The following is an 18,060-nucleotide window of genomic DNA, read 5'->3' as shown; positions in this document are numbered from 1 at the left end:
GGAGTGACAGAACCAGTGACACAGACAACTCTATGAAGTGATTACACTTCTATCCTACTATCCTAGATCTAGGTGTCAAGACAATTGGTCGGGCTGTGGGGGGGGGGGGGGGTCTAGGACACTACCTCTTGTCAATTACTTCCCGGTCATTGCACCCGGATTAATTTTCAATTGCGCCTCACCTGGTAATTACACCCATTTCAAGAATACATAATGCACGTGATACCGGGATAGTCCTAAGCTCAGATTAAGAAAAATAAATAAGAAAATGAATTGAATTTCTCACTTTGTCTAGGCTTATAGAATTTCGGAAAGGGGAACCATCAAAGCGTAGATTTGGCATATTCCCTCCTAACCGTACAATAACTTTACCATAAGGGTTAAGATTAATGTTAGGGTTAGGTTTAGGGGCATTTTTTTCTTTAAAATAGATGAATGTTTACTATATTTACAAAGCGTTATATATTGCTCATTGTGAATTGCTTCTGTCGTTTTTAGTATTTTGTTATAAAACCCATCTCTGCAAGATGTCGAACGGTAGAGCACACCACTGCTAAACTGGAAGTCTCGTGTTCGAATCCCAGGTTTGAGCCAGTGGTACGTGATTGAGCCCAGACGACCCTGATGAGTTTCAGACGGCTGGGCTTAGAACTGACTACACTGCTACTTCACATTTTAGGGTCACAAAAAGTGAACTCTTATTTCCTCTGCCTTATAGACAACCAGCTCATGGGGGAGGGGGGATTTTACTTCTTTGTACTTCAAATGTCCTACTGTGCTTAAAATATTGATTAACAAAATTATAATGTCCTGTTCTAGTTTTTGAAGTTTTAAAACTTTTATTTTTATCTTTACGATCTCTTTGGTTATGACTTTCATTTGAGTATTTCCGCAGCACGGATTCTTTAAAGATAATACACGATTTTCAGCTGTATGTGTAAACAACTATAAATCCCTATGCGAAAAATAGGGTTTGTGGATATTTTAAAACTACATTAAATTTTAACTAAATATTTTATAAAGCTGCACAAAAAAAACGCAACAAATAATTTTAACCGTGAAAATAATATTTTCTTGATATATTTCTTTCAGATGATAATATATTATATACAGCTAACTATCTTATTATATATCTTATATACGGCGTGGACAAGCACTGGATCGTATGTTAAACCCAACAGTTCAGTTCCGTCCACAGGCTAGAGTTGTAGGCCTTACCTGATGAGCTTAAAGGCTTAAGGGTAGAACGCGCGCTCGCTAGGAATCATCCATAAACGACGTCACGCTTTTCTTTGTGTGACGATTTTTACCTCCTCTCACCCCTCCGTCACACAATGTAAGAAAAAGCAAGACACCTCCCCCCCCCCCCCACAATGACGTCACACCTCCGTCAACAACACCCCTCAAGACTGCGTTTGTATTTTATTTTTATCATCGATTTTTTTTCCTAAAATTTTGATTGAGCTCGGCCAAAACAAGATACTTTAGTCAATTTCTATAACAATTTATTAAAACAGGTTTCTAAAAACGCGAAATTACGGCTGAAATTCAGTTTCTAACATAACTATTTTAAAGGCAAAAAAATGTGACGTCACATTATCTGACCCCCTTCCCCTCATCACACAACGTCACAAAATTACGGACCCTCCCCCTCACTGCGAGTGTGACGTCATATATGGACGGCCGCTAAACCATAAGTCAAGAGCTAGAAACCAGATCTTTGGACCCATCCCAACACAGGGATGGGAACGAAAGCCTTACGTAACGGAGAGGGGGGGGGTGGTGAGTACGCTGTGACGTCCTGCAATATGCTAGAGACAGGCGGCTGATTTTACTGATGGGTACAACCCTAAACTTATATTGAGATCCACACAACTTAAGAAACATTTTCAAAGGATTTTCCTTAATTTAAAACACCTGTGCCGAACATATTACTGTCTGACCTAGCCAGAGCGCTAGAGTGCTAACCATTAAGCAGTTTCTTCCAGGCTACGCCCCCCCCCCCCTCGAAGAAAGTCTAACGCCCCCCCCCCCTCGTACGAAATGGAATTTATATAGAAAACATACTTTTGTTACCAGTGTCCGCCACCCCTCTCCCCCGGAAAATGGTGTCCGCCCCCCCCCCCCCCAATATCAAGTGCACTCCGGAGAAAAAAATCTGGATGAAACACTGCCCGTAAATCTCGAGTTCGAATCCGGGTCTACTGAGTCTAGCTCTGATAGGTTCCTAACTCACGTTAGGGAAAGTAAAGGAGGCTGGGCATAGTGCTGACCACACTATCCCTTCATATACCGAGGTCGCAGAAACAGGTGAAATCTACTTCACTTGCCCCATAGACCGAGGTCGCAGAAACAGGTGAACTCTACTTCACTTGCCCCATAGACCGTCAGGTTTGGAAGGGAAACTTTACTACTTTTACAAGACCCCTCTCTACCCTTGCACGTAGTCAAGACTGCTACCCAAATCCTGAACTTAACGAATAACAGTAAGAAGAAAATACTCGATTATTAGTTCACTACACTGCTCTATGGTAATTTACACTAAGGGGTCATCAATAAATGACGTCACGCTTTTTTTGACGATTTTTACCTCCCCCCTCCCCTCCGTCACACGTCGTCACAAAAAGCCAGACCCCCCCCCCCTAAAATGACGTCACACCTCAACCTACAACCCCCCTCAAAATTGCAGTTGAATTTTTTTTTAAACATCGATATTTTTCCAAAATCTTGTCTAAACTATTACAATTTATTAAAACAGTTATCTAAAACGCGAAATAACGTCTAAAATTCGTTTTCTAACATTGCTTTTTTATAATGCAAAAATGTGACCCCCCCCCCCCACCTCCCCCTCATCACATATCGTCACAAAATTACGGACCAACCCCTCCCCCCTACGAGTGTGACGTCATTTATGGATGACCCCTAACTGAGACTCCAACGAGTTTAAAGAAACGTCATGACCTGCTCTAAAAATAACTTGATTTGTTTGTTTATTTTTCTCCTGTTCTGCAGTATACTTTTTTTTAAACAAGGTTTTATGAAGGGTCAAATAAATTTTTTTTTAAACGTGTAACAAAATTAAAAATAACAAGTAAGATAACAGTAAGGTCTATGGGAATGTCTTGCCGGCAAATGTTGTCATTGGTGTTGTTAGTATAAAACGATGACGTCATATGGACACGAATACCAGTTAACGCTGAGTTGACTCAATTACGTCGTACGGACCCGAGTACCCATTAGAGCTGAGTTGACTCAATGACGACATACGGACCCGAGTATCCATTAGAGCTGAGTTGACTCAATGACGTCATACGGACCCGAGTACCCATTAGAGCTGAGTTGACTCAATGACGTCATACGGACACCAATACCCACTAGAGCTGAGTTGAATCAGTGAGATCATTCTGTTCTTGAAAAACAATCCAAAACTAATGTTACTTCTTGACAAATAAAGTAGACCAAATGTATTTCGTTTGGTGTTAACTTTTTTACTTTCTCGTATATACGAAGTATAGAGAAAGTCTTGTAATCGTGCAAAAAAAATCGAGATTTTTATAAATCTCGACGTTTTACATCTTACTGATACGGAAAAACATATTTTTGCAATCTTGTCCGTATGTCTGTGTGTCTGTCTGTGTGTGTGTGTGTGTGTGTGTGTGTGTGTAAACACGATAACTTGAGTACCGTTACAGCTAGGTTGATGAAATTTCATATATAAGTATTTTATCAAAATCGTAGATCCGTATCAACTTTTGAGCGATTTCCGATAACCGGAAGTGGTACTTTTCCTACTTTGAAATTTTCAAAAGCCTATAACTTGAGTACTATTTCAGATAGATAAACGAAATTTCACATGTAAGTAAAAGATCTAACTCTCTACCTTCTGTTAAATTTTGAGTCATTTCCGTTGACCCGAAGTAGTAATTTACGCTACTTCCGATTTCTCAAAAAACTAATGTAAATTTTTAAAGTACTAATAATATTGCGCACTATTATGCACTTTTTTTATTTAGCGTTCACTTGGTGTGCAATTCTTTTGTCTACGAGATTTTATTCTATTTTTAAAACTTTAAGTATTTAAAATGGATTAAAAATCATGTCTATAGCCCGAGTTCCCATCCCCTGTTATTTTATATAAAAATATTCGAGAAAGTTTAGGGGAGATCACTCCCGGTTTATTTCTTATTTAATTGTAGTTCTGTTATCATCAGCTGAAAAATCGCATAAAAAAATAATAGTATTGACATTCTACCAGGTGAACCCAAATTGAATTATAAAAAGTGACCTTCAGGGGCGTAGCGAGGGGGGGGGGGGCGGGGTGCGTACCGCACCGGGTGACACCATTTAGGGGGGTAACACCAAGGCAAAAAATAGCAAAATATATAGAGAAAAACTTGAGGGGGGGTGCAAATCGAAAACTTGAAAGTTTGTCCCCGGGAAGGGTCGCTACGCCTCTGGGGGGGGGGGGGTGACACCATTAGGTGCCGCACCGGGTGACACCCGACCTCGCTACGCCACTGGTGACCTTATACCGGAAAGTTCTGTACCACAATTTCGCAGCTCATGCGAGAGACAGAGAAAGAATTACTTCCCCTTCTCAAATGTTCATTGTTCTTCCCCTTGGTGTCTACATTTCAGGTAAGTGGAGAAGTACAGTCCAACCGCTGGCTAAATATAGAACTGCTTATTCAACATCACGTACGATTTGAAAAAAAATGTAAACGCCTTTAATTTATTTTAGATTTTTTTCTTGCGTTAGAGTTGGGTGTGTAGGGGATTTGAACTTACAACCCGTTAACAATAGAAGTGAGGTCACAGGGATATAGCCTAGCTGACTGTAGATACATGAGGCTGACCACGGGGGCATACGATATAACTGACCACTGACGTACAATAGTTGACCACGGGCTAACGGCCATATAACTGACCACAGGCGTACAGCCATATAGTTGACCACAGGCGTACAGCCATATAGTTGAACTAACCACCGAAAACAGGGCTTCACGTTAGACAATAGGGCCTAATAAGGCCAAATAGTTGACAAGAAAATCACATAAAATACCACATACCGCAACAGTAGTAACAATAGAAAATCTAGAGATTTATTATTTATTATTTATATTAAATAGTTAAACGAAGGTATCAAATCGTTAAACAAAGGTATCAAATCTTCAAAAGAAGATATCAAATTGTTATAGTAAGAAGACCTCTAGGGTGTTGAAGGACAAAGTTATTGTCTACTTCATTAATGAAGGTATGTTAGATGAGAGTCTCCTTTCTGATGTTTTGGCACGGGAAGTGAAAATTGTTGATAGGGAGTTTGAGGCCAGACTAGAGTTAGAAAGAGAAGCTCAGATGAAGAGGTTAGAGTATGAGTTTGGTATTATTGGCAGTAGTACGAGGTCAGGAGGTCCTTCCCAGTTGTCTGTGGCCCAAACATTGGCCCAGTTTTGCAAATTAGTCCCTAAGTTTGATGAGTCAGATCTTGTTGTATTTTTTAATACATTTGATCAATAAGATCAAGTAGAGGTTAGCCAACTAGTGCACAATGCACCTTCCTAGGTTAGCCAACTAGTACACAATGCACCCCTAGGTTAGCCAGTTAGCTCACAATGCACCCCCAATGTTAGTGTTAGCCAATTAGCACACAATGCAGCCCTAGGTTAGCCAATTAGCACACAATGCACCCCTAGGTTAGCCAATTAGTACACAAGGCACCCCTAGGTTAGCCAATTAGCACACAATACACCCCTAGGTTAGCTAATTAGCCCACAATGCGACCCCTATGTTAGCCAATTAGCACACAATGCATCCCCTAGGTTAGCCAATTAGCACACAATTGCTCCCTAGGTTAGCTAATTAGCTCACAATACACCCCTATGTTAGCCAATTAGCACACAATACACCTATAGGTTAGCTAATTAGCCCACAATGCGACCCCTATGTTAGCCAATTAGCACACAATGCACCCCCTAGATTAGTCAATTAGCACACAATGCACCCCTAGGTTAGCCATCTAGCACACAATGCACCCATAGGTTAGCCAATTAGCACACAATGCACCCCTAGGTTAGCCAATTAGCACACAATGCACCCCTAGGTTAGCAAATTAGCGCACAATGCACCCCTATGTTAGCCAATTAGCACACAATGCACCCCTAGGTTAGCCAATTAGCACACAATGCACCCCTAGGTTAGCCAATTAGCACACAATACACCCCTAGGTTAGCCAATTAGCACACAATACACCCCTAGGTTAGCCAATTAGTACACAAGGCACCCCTAGGTTAGCCAATTAGCACACAATACACCCCTATGTTAGCTAATTAGCACACAATGCCACTCCTATGTTAGCCAATTAGCACACAATTGCTCCCTAGGTTAGCCAATTAGAACACAATGCACCCCTAGGTTAGCTAATTAGCCCACAATGCGACCCCTATGTTAGCCAATTAGCACACAATGCACCCCTAGGTTAGCTAATTAGCCCACAATGCGACCCCTATGTTAGCCAATTAGCACACAATGCACCCCTAGGTTAGCTAATTAGCCCACAATGCGACCCCTATGTTAGCCAATAAGCACACAATGCACCCCCTATGTTAGCCAATTAGCACACAATGCCACCTCTAGGTTAGCCAATTAGCACACACCTCTCTTTTCCTAAATTAATCTTAGTTCCAAAAATAAATTAGCATTAAAAAGACTATTCCGAAAGACTATTCCCCCCCCCTCCCCCCCCCCCCCACCTCCTGGTGTGATTTATGGAGAGACAACTTCAGACCCGTGCAAGAAAGTAAGAAATGTAAACAATAAAATTATCTATACCCTTACCCCCCCCCCCCCCCCACCCCCCAATTGCCCTTCTTCCACTGTGAGTGTAACAACTGGCAAGAAAATGAAAAGAAAAAAAAACAAAGGAAAAACAAAATTGTCTATTCCCCTCCCCCATACCCACCCCCTCAGTTCCCCCAACGTGAATGTAACCACTGCAATAAATTAAACCTGTTTCATTGTTTTCCTTTACGCACGCCCTAACCTCGGTATCAAACAACAGCCAAAGAGAAAAACTCGTGTTGTCATTGACAACGAGTTGTCAACAACAAACAGGACACGGGGGAGAACCAAGTATGGTATATATGACAAGGACTCCACCTTCGAACCACGACCGAGTCTGCGTGATTCTCTATTGGTGAAGTTCGCCCTGTGAGGGAACTATCATCACAGATTCACTAGTCGTTCCAGCAACGTTGCAATTGTCGCTTCAAGAAAATCAAAGATGGATAAAAGCATCATCTTTGGATGTGGATTCTTACTGGCGGTGCTCTGTAAGTATGCTTTTATTTGATAACGTTAGATGGACTATGTTAAGTCAGTTAAATTTGGCCGCACGTCCGCGGCTAGTTATATGGCCTTATATTTAGCTATATGACCGTAGCGCCGGTTATATCACATTAAGATCAGCTATATGGCCCTACATCTATGGTCAGCTATATGGTACTACACTTATGGTCAGCAAAATGAACCTACATCTATGCTCAGCTATTTGGCCATACATAAATGGTCAGCTATACGACGTGGTTTTGGCTGCTAACCCGAGAGGTCTCGTGTTCGGATCTCGTTTCGGATTGTGCGTGTAGGAAGGGCTCTGAGACCAACCATCTATAATGGCTACCTGACTTACGTTGGGGAAGTAAAGGGGCTGGCCTTAGTAGGCTACTAACCCCACCACACCTTCTTATGCCGAGGTCAAGAAACATATAAATTCTACTTTTCCTGCCCAGTGAACCTGTAGGTCTAAAGAGGAATCTTTACTTTTTTCTATGGCAATATGGTCAACTATATAGCCATACAATCATTTATATCGCACTACATAATATGTGGTCAGCTATATTGCCCTACATCTATTGTTAGCTATATATCCCTAAGAACCAAATGTAGTAGTTATTAAACGTAAGTAATTTAATAGTATCCTACAATGACATGTTGATAGCAATGTTACCTTGTAGTAGAAGATTACAAACAATTATGTCATGTGCATTTAACTTCCATTAGGATATCATTTTTGTTTCATCAGCAGTGGCAGCCACAAGTACCACTTCTACTGTATCTCTATTGGATACATCGTTTACCTCGACCTCAACATCTGCACCTAACTCGGGCACAACCGCTGACTTGTCCACAGCACCTAACTCGGATACAACAACTGGCGTGACCACAACACCTAACTCGGATACAACAACTGGCGTGACCACAACACCTAACTCGGATACAACAACTGGCGTGACCACAACACCTAACTCGGATACAACAACTGGCGTGACCACAACACCTAACTCGGTTACAACAACTGGCGTGACCACAACACCTAACTCGGATACAACAACTGGCGTGACCACAACACCTAACTCGGATACAACAACTGGCGTGACCACAACACCTAACTCGGATACAACAACTGGCGTGACCACAACACCTAACTCGGATACAACAACTGGCGTGACCACAACACCTAACTCGGATACAACAACTGGCGTGACCACAACACCTAACTCGGATACAACAACTGGCGTGACCACAACACCTAACTCGGATACAACAACTGGCGTGACCACAACACCTAACTCGGATACAACAACTGGCGTGACCACAACACCTAACTCGGATACAACAACTGGCGTGACCACAACACCTAACTCGGTTACAACAACTGGCGTGACCACAACACCTAACTCGGGCACTACCACTGGCGTGACCACAACGCCTAACACGGCCACAACAACTGACTTGTCCACAGCACCTAACACGGCAACAACAACTGGCGTGACCACAACAAGATCAAGTAAATATATGTGTAGACTTATAAAATGTTTTTTTTTTCAAAAAGCTTAATCCCAGAATCCCAGCTGCTATCGTAGCCATGCAAACAAAGTTTTTGATCTTAAACATTTTGTTTTATTTCGGCTGTGTATGCCGTCCCTTATATATATATATATATATATATATATATATATATATATATATATATATATATATATATATATATATATATATATATAGGTGTGTGTACATGTGTGCATGAGTGAGTGTATATATATATATTTATATATATTATATATATATATATATATATATATATATATATATATATATATATATATATATATATATATATATATAACGTTTCTCTTTTGTTGTTCCCAGGTTCTGACCTGCCCACGTCTACATTTTGTCCAATGACATCTGCTACTACCACATCCCTCAGCACTTATACTTATTCAACTTCGTTGTATGGATCGACTACACCAATGTCTGGTACGATTTTCTCTCCTTTTTTTCTGTTACACTGACAGATAAGATGTGAAGTGGGGGAGGGGGAGGGGTATTTCAAGCAAGCACATTACACAACCAGGTCAAGGCGGTCTATCTGTTTTGAGTTCAGAACCAGGTCACGCGTCAATGAACGTTCACAAATCTACCCAGCTCTGTTGAGTCCCTGAATGACGTTTGGGAAATTTAAAGTGGTAGGCATGGTGCTGATTACACTATCCTTCCATCTACTGAGGAAACAGTTAACTCTTCTTCATCTGCGATATGGACAGCCAGGTTTTGAAAAATTAACATTACGTACATTAAGGAACCAGGTGTGATGGCTGGTATATGAGCGAATGCAATAAAGTGGATATAATGAGAAACCAATTCTAGAAATATGATCCTAATGCTGATAAGAAAACTAATTACCATTTTTTTTCTGCTAAATCAGACACGCAATCACACATACAGACACAAACACACATACACACATAATATGTGTTTAGAGGCCAATACCTATCATCCTTGATGACTTACTTACTCTTCCCCTCCCCCCGAAGAAAAAATCTTGAAGAACCACTGCAGATGGACTTATTGAAAAGTGATTAATATTTCGTTCAATTATTCCTATAGTAGTTTCATATTTCCAGACAATCGTGTTCTAAAAATACCTCTCGTATTTTCAGATACCGGCGCCCTTCTGAGAGCATTCACACCTATGTTGATGATCCTGGCTTTGATTTTGAGATGGCTTTTGTGAAATGTTGAAATGGCTCCTTGAAATGTTGAAATGGCTCCTTGAAATGTTGAAATGGCTCCTTGAAATGTTGAAATGTATCATCGAAAAGATTAAATTGCTCGGCGAAATATTTAGATGGCTTTCAATTAGGTATTTTCTCGCTGATTTACACTAGCCAACAGTTCAAATCTTTTAGGGACTTATTTTTAAAACTTCATTTTAGTAATTAGTATTTCGGGCATCTATTTCCTGTTTTAAACAATCAATTCTTCTGTAAAACAAAAATGCATGTACAAGGAAATTGTAAAGTTTAAAAAGAAAGAAATTTGTATTTTCTATTCAGAGCTTAAATGTATTTTGCAATATATTTATTAATTTTTTACTGAAAATAATTGGCCTAATTGAAACTTTTTTTTTAAACATAAAATTTAAAATGTTCTCTAGTACATAAATGTAAATATTTTTTTTTAAATGGGACTTTTTTATAACTTCTAAATTTCCGGTTGTAAAATATGTTATATCTTGAATTTCTACAAAATTTTCCGTTCGTATGCTTACATCTATTTTTTGTTACAAATTTAAAATCGCTGAAATCTATAGATGACAATTGACATGACAATTCTTGTATGTAACATTCCCGTAATAAAGCGCTGTTTGTACGGAAATCTTCCAATCTAGGTAAATGATGTTCAAACAGCTGTTTTGTTCAACTTCATCTAAATCTTTAAAAATATTATTTTTTAGGAAGAAAAAAACAAGAAATTTGTCCAAATTTGATACTGTCATATTTTTTACATCGTTTTATTATTATGCGCCATAGTTTTTAATAATTAGTTGCTTTTTTTAATATTAAAAATAAAAACTGTTTTTGTTTTGCAAACAGGCTTTAGATTTTCCTACAGTTTGTTGTTTATGTCTGTGTGTAGTTCTCGTTAGCCATACTGAAACAGGAGTGTGCTCGGTACATGAAGAGCCTACATAAAGTGTAGAGGGCAAACACTTTGCCAACCTTAAGCCAGAGGAAGTAGAGCTCATGATATACACAGATGGCAGGCTAGACATGTACAGCTTTAGACATGTACTGCTTACAGGCTAGACATGTACAGCTTTAGACATGTACAACTTACAGGCTAGACATGTACAGCTTACACGCTAGACATGTACAGCTTACAGGCTAGACATGTACAGCTTACACGCTAGACATGTACAGCTTACAGGCTAGATATGTACAGCTTACAGGCTAGACATGTACAGCTTACAGACTAGACATGTACATTTTTAGACATGTACAGCTTACAGGCTAGACATGTACAACTTTAGACATGTACAGCTTACATGCTAGACATGTACAGCTTACATGCTAGACATGTACAGCTTACAGGCTAGACATGTACAGCTTACAGGCTAGACATGTACAGGTTTAGACATGTACAGCTTACAGGCTAGACATGTACAGCTTTAGACATGTACAGCTTACAGGCTAGATATGTACAGCTTTAGACATGTGCAGCTTACAGGCTAGACATGTACAATTTTAGACATGTACAGCTTACAGGCTAGACATGTACAGCTTACAGGCTAGACATGTACAGCTTACACGCTAGACATGTACAGCTTACAGGCTAGACATGTACAGCTTTAGACATGTACAGCTTACAGGCTAGACATGTACAGCTTACAGGCTAGACATGTACAGCTTTAGACATGTACAGCTTACAGGCTAGACATGTACAGCTTACAGGCTAGACATGTACAGCTTACAGGCTAGACATGTACAGCTTACAGGCTAGACATGTACAGCTTACAGGCTAGACATGTACAGCTTACAGGCTAGAAACAGGTAGGCAGCTGGAAAAACTGTTTACAGGCTAGAAACAATTTAGATCGTCCATGTTTGTTACAGGTGTCTATCATCGATACTTATTTTTGTTCTTTTATTTGACCAGTTTATTAAGCCATTTTATAAGGAGTCATTATCTAGATATTAACATGTGGCCTATAACATCCACCATCAAGAGGATCTAAGAAAATAACAAGATCTTTTCTTAAGACTGATTTGACTCCAGTAATGCATTAAAACAAAACAAAAAATGTTGCTATACAAATGGGGGGGGGGGTACGATTGCACGATTACAGTACTTAACTTATCTATTTTTCGTCACCTAAAGGCCTACCACTACCAGAAGGCAAATATAAGAAAATTTAAAATACGTCGAAATAAAAAAAAAGATAAAAAGAAAATTAGATAATATCCTTTGCATTTGCATTTGCATTGGAAGTCTCGTGTTCGAATCCCAGGTTTGAGCCCGTGGTACGTGATTGAGCCCAGACGACCCTGATGAGTTTCAGACGGCCGGGCTTAGAACTGACTACACTGCTACTTCACATTTTAGGGTCACAAAAAGTGAACTCTTATTTCCTCTGCCTTATAGACAACCAGCTCATGGGCGAGGGGGGATTTTACTTCTTTGTACTTGAAATGTCCTACTGTGCTTAGAATATTGATTAACAAAAGGATAATGTCCTGTTCCAGTTTTTGAGATTTTAAAACTTTTATTTTTATCTTTACGATCTCTTTGGTTATGGCTTTCATTTGAGTATTTCCGCAGTATGGATTTTTTTAGATGTCTTGATAATACACGATTTTTAGCTGTATGTGTAAACAACTATAAATCCCTATGCGAAAAATAGGGTTTGTGGATATTTTAAATACTACATTAAATTTTAATTAAATATTTAATAAAGCGGCACAAAAATCGCACCAAATAATTTTAACTGTAAAAATAATATTTTCTTGATATATTTCTTTCAGATGATAACTATCTTATTATATATCTTATATACGGCGTGGACAAGCACTGGAGCGCATGTTAAACCCAACAGTTCAGTTCCGTCCACAGGCTAGAGTTGTAGGCCTTACCTGATAAGCTTAAAGGCTTAAGGGTAGAACGCGCGCTCGCTAGGAATCATCCATAAACGACGTCACGCTTTTCTTTGTGTGACGATTTTTACCTCCTCTCACCCCTCCGTCACACATTGTCAGAAAAAGCAAGACACCTCCCCCCACAATGACGTCACATCTCCGTCATCAACACCCCTCAAAATTGCATTTGAATTTATTTTTAATCATCGATTTTTTTTTCCCTAAAATATTGACTGAGCTCAGCCTAAACAAGGTAGGCCTACTTTAATCAATTTTTATAACAAATTATGAAAACAGGTTTATAAAAACGCGAAATAACGGCTAAAATTCAGTTTCTGACATAACTTTTTTAAGGCAAAAATGTGACGTCACACTATCTGAATCCCCATCCCCTCATCACACATCGTCACAAAATTACAGACCCTTCCCCTCCCTACGAGTGTGACGTCATTTATGGACGACCGCTAAACCACAAGTCAAGAGCTAGAAACCAGATATTTGGACCCATCCCAACACAGGGACGGGAATGATAGTTCAATAAAATTTCTCAAAAGATTTTCCTCAATTTTAAACACCTGTGCCCACCCATATTTCTGTGTGGCCTAGCCAGACTGCTAGACTGCTAACCCGTAAGCAGTTTCTGATGGGTTCCTAACTTACGTTAAGGAAAGTAACGGTGGCTGGGCATAGTGCTGACCACACTATCCCTTCATATGCCGAGCTCGCAGAAACAGGTGAACTCTACTTCACTTGCCCCATAGACCGTCAGGTTTAAAAGGGAAATATTACTACCTTTACAAGACCCCTCTCTACCCTTGCCTGTAGTCAAGACTGCTACCCAAATCCTAAACTTAACAACGGATAATAGTAAGAAGAAAATACTCGATTATTAGTTCACTACACTGCTCTATGGTATTATACACCCACCGAGACTCTAACGGGTTTAACGACGGGATTTCATGACCTGCTCAAAAAATAACTTAATTTGTTTGTTGTTTTTTTCCTCCAGTACTGCAGTTTACTTTTTTTAAACAAGATTTTATGAAGTGTTAAATAAAAAAAAACTTTTTTTTTAAACTTGTAAAAACAGTACGGTCTAAGGGAATGTCTTGACTTCAAATGTTGTCATTGGTATTGTTAATATAAAACGATGACGTACTATGGATTCGAGCGTAGCGCCAGAACTCAAGGCTTCCGGGTTAGCAGTCATGCACCCGACCGTCCGACCGCGCCGTTCCAAATTACGTGTTTATCTGCCCAGTTAACTTATCAAACAACGAAATATCATTGTGCACGCTCAGCTTTAATTCGGTCACGGTTCTTGCACCCGTTACAGCTGAGTTGACTCAATAACGTCATACGGACACCAATACCCACTAGAGCTGAGTTGAATCAGTGAGATCATTCTGTTCTTGAAAAACAATCCAAAACTAATGTTACTTCTTGACAAATAAAGTAGACCGAATGTATTTCGTTTGGTGTTAACTTTTTTACTTTCTCGTATATACGTAGTATAGAGAAAGTATTGTAATCGTGCAAAAAAAAAAAATCGAGATTTTTACAAATCTCGACGTTTTACACCTCACTGATACGGAAAAACATAATTTTTCAATCTTGTCCGTATGTCTGTGTGTGTGTGTGTGTCTGTGTGTCTGTCTGTCCGTGTGTAAACACGATAACTTGAGTACCGTTACAGCTAGGTTGATGAAATTTCATATATAAGTATTTTATCAAAATCGTAGATCCGTATCAACTTTTGAGCGATTTCCGATAACCGGAAGTGGTACTTTTCCTACTTTGAATTTTTCAAAAGCCTATAACTTGAGTACTATTTCAGATAGATAAATGAAATTTCACATGTAAGTAAAAGATCTAATTCTCTACCTTCTTTTAAATTTTGAGTAATTTCCGTTGACTGGAAGTAGTAATTTACGCTACTTCCGATTTCTCAAAAAACTAATGTAAATTTTTAAAGTACTAATAATATTGCGCACTATTATACGCGTTTTTATTCGGCGTTTGCTTGGTGCGCAATGTTTTTTTTATGAGATTCTATTCTATTTTTAAAAGTTTAAGTATTTAAAATGGATTAAAAATCATAACTATATCCCCAGTTACCATCCCCTGTTGTTTTATATAAGAATATTCGAGAAAGTTTAGGGGAGATCACTACCGGTTTATTTCTTATTTAATTGTAGTTCTGTTAGCTTGAGCTGAAAAATCGCATCAAACAATAATAGTATTGACATTATACCAGGTAAACCCCATTCGAAAAGTGACCTTATACCGGAAAGTTATGTACCACAATTTCGCAGCGAGAGACAGAGAAAGAATTACTTCCCTTTCTAAAATGGTCATTGTTCTTCCACTTGGTGTGTACATTTCTAAAAATAAACCTTTCACTAAAGTTTAATGGAGTCTCGAAGATATATATATATATATATATATATATATATATATATATATATATATATATACTTATATATATATATATATATATATATATATATATATATATATAAGGTAAAGGGAGAAAATCAGTCCTACCGCTGGCTAAATATAGAACTGCTTATTTCAACCTCACGTACGATTTTTTTTTTTAATAATTAAAACACCTTTAATTTATTTTAGAGTTTTTCATGCGTTAGAGTTGAGTGTGTAGGTGATTTAAACTTCCAACCCGTTAACAATAAAAGTAAGGTCACAGGGATATAGCATGGCTGACTGTAGAACCATGGGACTGACAACGATGATATACGATATAACTGACCACTGAGGTAAATTAGTTGACCACGGGCTAACGGCCATATAGCTGACCACAGACGTACATTAGTTGACCACGGGCTAACGGCCATATAACTGACCACAGGCGTACAGCCATATAGCTGACCACAGGCGTACATTAGTTGACCACGGGCTAACGGCCATATAACTGACCACATACGTACAGCTATATAGCTGACCACAGACGTACGGCCATTTAGCGGACAACAGACGTACGGCCATATAGCTGACCACAGAGGTACAGCCATATAGTTGGCCAGGGGCGTACGGCAATATGGCTGACATAATCGTATGTCCATTTAGTTGACCAGGGGCGTACGGCCATATGGCTGCCACGGTCGTATGGCCATTTAGTTGACCAGGGGCGTACGGCCATATGGCTGACAAAGTCGTATGGCCATTTAGTTGACCAGGGGCGTACGGCCATATGGCTGACACAGTCGTATGGCCATTTAGTTGACCAGGGGCGTACGGCCATATGGCTGACACAGTCGTATGGCCATTTAGTTGACCAGGGGCGTACTGCCATATCGCTCACCACCATATAGATGTAGGAGTAGGTGTAGGTGTGGGTGTAAGTGCATGTTCAGGTGAGTATTTGATGTAGGTGTAGGTAATGGTCTTGTTGGGGATGTACATAGATGTAGAAATAGATGCATATTTTAAAATGTTAAATAACTCTATCCAAACATCAATAACACATTACGCTTTTAATTTTAAATCTGTCAACGCTGAAACCTATGGTTTATGACCATCAAACTGAATATACAGATTGATGTAGATGTAGATGTAGATGTAGATGTAGATGTAGATGTAGATGTAGATGTAGATGTAGATGTAGATGTAGATGTAGATGTAGATGTAGATGTAGATGTAGATGTAGATGTAGATGTAGATGTAGATGTAGATGTAGATGTAGATGTAGATGTAGATGTAGATGTAGATGTAGATGTAGATGTAGATGTAGATGTAGATGTAGATGTAGATGTAGATGTAGATGTAGATGTAGATGTAGATGTAGATGTAGATGTAGATGTAGATGTAGATGTAGATGTAGATGTAGATGTAGATGTAGATGTAGATGTAGATGTAGATGTAGATGTAGATGTAGATGTAGATGTAGATGTAGATGTAGATGTAGATGTAGATGTAGATGTAGATGTAGATGTAGATGTAGATGTAGATGTAGATGTAGATGTAGATGTAGATGTAGATGTAGATGTAGATGTAGATGTAGATGTAGATGTAGATGTAGATGTAGATGTAGATGTAGATGTAGATGTAGATGTAGATGTAGATGTAGATGTAGATGTAGATGTAGATGTAGATGTAGATGTAGATGTAGATGTAGATGTAGGTGCATGTCCAGATGACATGTTGGTGTAGTCATCTTTTAAGAGTAAGTGTATGTAGAGGAAAAGATCGATAGAGATATTTGTAAAGTTAAATATTTCTATCCATAGATCAATAACACATTAAGCTTTTAATTTTACAATTGTCAACGCTCCAAGCTATGGGTTATAAACATCCACTTATAGGCATAGACATTGACACAGACACAGACACAGAAACAGACACAGGCACATGCACAGGCACAGGCACAGGCACAGGCACAGACACAGACACAGACACAAACACAGACACCGACACAGACACAGACACCGACACAGACACATACACAGATACAGACACAGACACAGACATAGACACAGACACAGACACAGACACTGACACAGACACAGACACAGACACAGACACAGACACAGACACAGGCACAGACACAGACACAGACACAGACAGACACAGACACAGACACAGACACAGACACAGACACTGACACAGACACAGACACAGGCACAGGCACAGGCACAGGCACAGACACAGACACAGACACAGACACAGACACAGACACAGACACAGACACAGACACAGACACAGACACAGACACAGACACAGACACAGACACAGACACAGACGCCGTTTCATACAGAGACACACACGCATACGCACACGCATTCGTAATGGCATACGCATACGCATACACATACGCATACTCATTCAGTTATAGATAGATGTAGATGTAGAGAGGACATTAAAGAAAATAAAATATGCCTTTCTGACTTATAGAAAAACATTGACTGATTTTCGCCTAGAACCTTCTGTCGGCAGATGTGGAGAGCCAATCCGTCTTGGAAAAATTAGAAATTAAATATGTTTAAAAATAAAGTTATATCTCAACCTGGTAATAGTTTTTCAAAGTCTTCCATCAGAGGTTTTGTATGTCTGTCGAATAATGCTGTTG

General features: G+C 39.3%; 1 protein-coding gene across 2 annotated transcripts; it reads left to right on the top strand.

Annotated features, from left to right (window-relative positions):
* Positions 1-7,121: 7,121 nt before the first annotated feature.
* Positions 7,122-10,887, top strand: LOC131930036 (uncharacterized). 2 transcript variants are annotated; one of them, XM_059286400.1, is made up of 4 exons: positions 7,122-7,328; positions 8,081-8,842; positions 9,205-9,315; positions 9,999-10,887. In XM_059286400.1, exons 1-4 carry the CDS (start codon positions 7,280-7,282, stop codon positions 10,070-10,072), a joined length of 996 nt encoding a protein of 331 aa, XP_059142383.1. In that variant the 5' UTR covers positions 7,122-7,279; the 3' UTR covers positions 10,073-10,887. The 2 variants fall into 2 exon arrangements, with proteins under 2 accessions (XP_059142383.1, XP_059142382.1); XM_059286399.1 differs by having other exon boundaries at positions 8,078-8,842.
* The last annotated feature ends 7,173 nt before the right edge of the window (positions 10,888-18,060 follow it).

Source organism: Physella acuta, unplaced genomic scaffold (genome assembly GCF_028476545.2).
Source record: "Physella acuta isolate Inbredline_101_S28 unplaced genomic scaffold, ASM2847654v3 ptg001706l, whole genome shotgun sequence".
NCBI lineage: Eukaryota > Metazoa > Mollusca > Gastropoda > Physidae > Physella > Physella acuta.
This window is presented reverse-complemented; position numbering and strand designations above follow the sequence as displayed.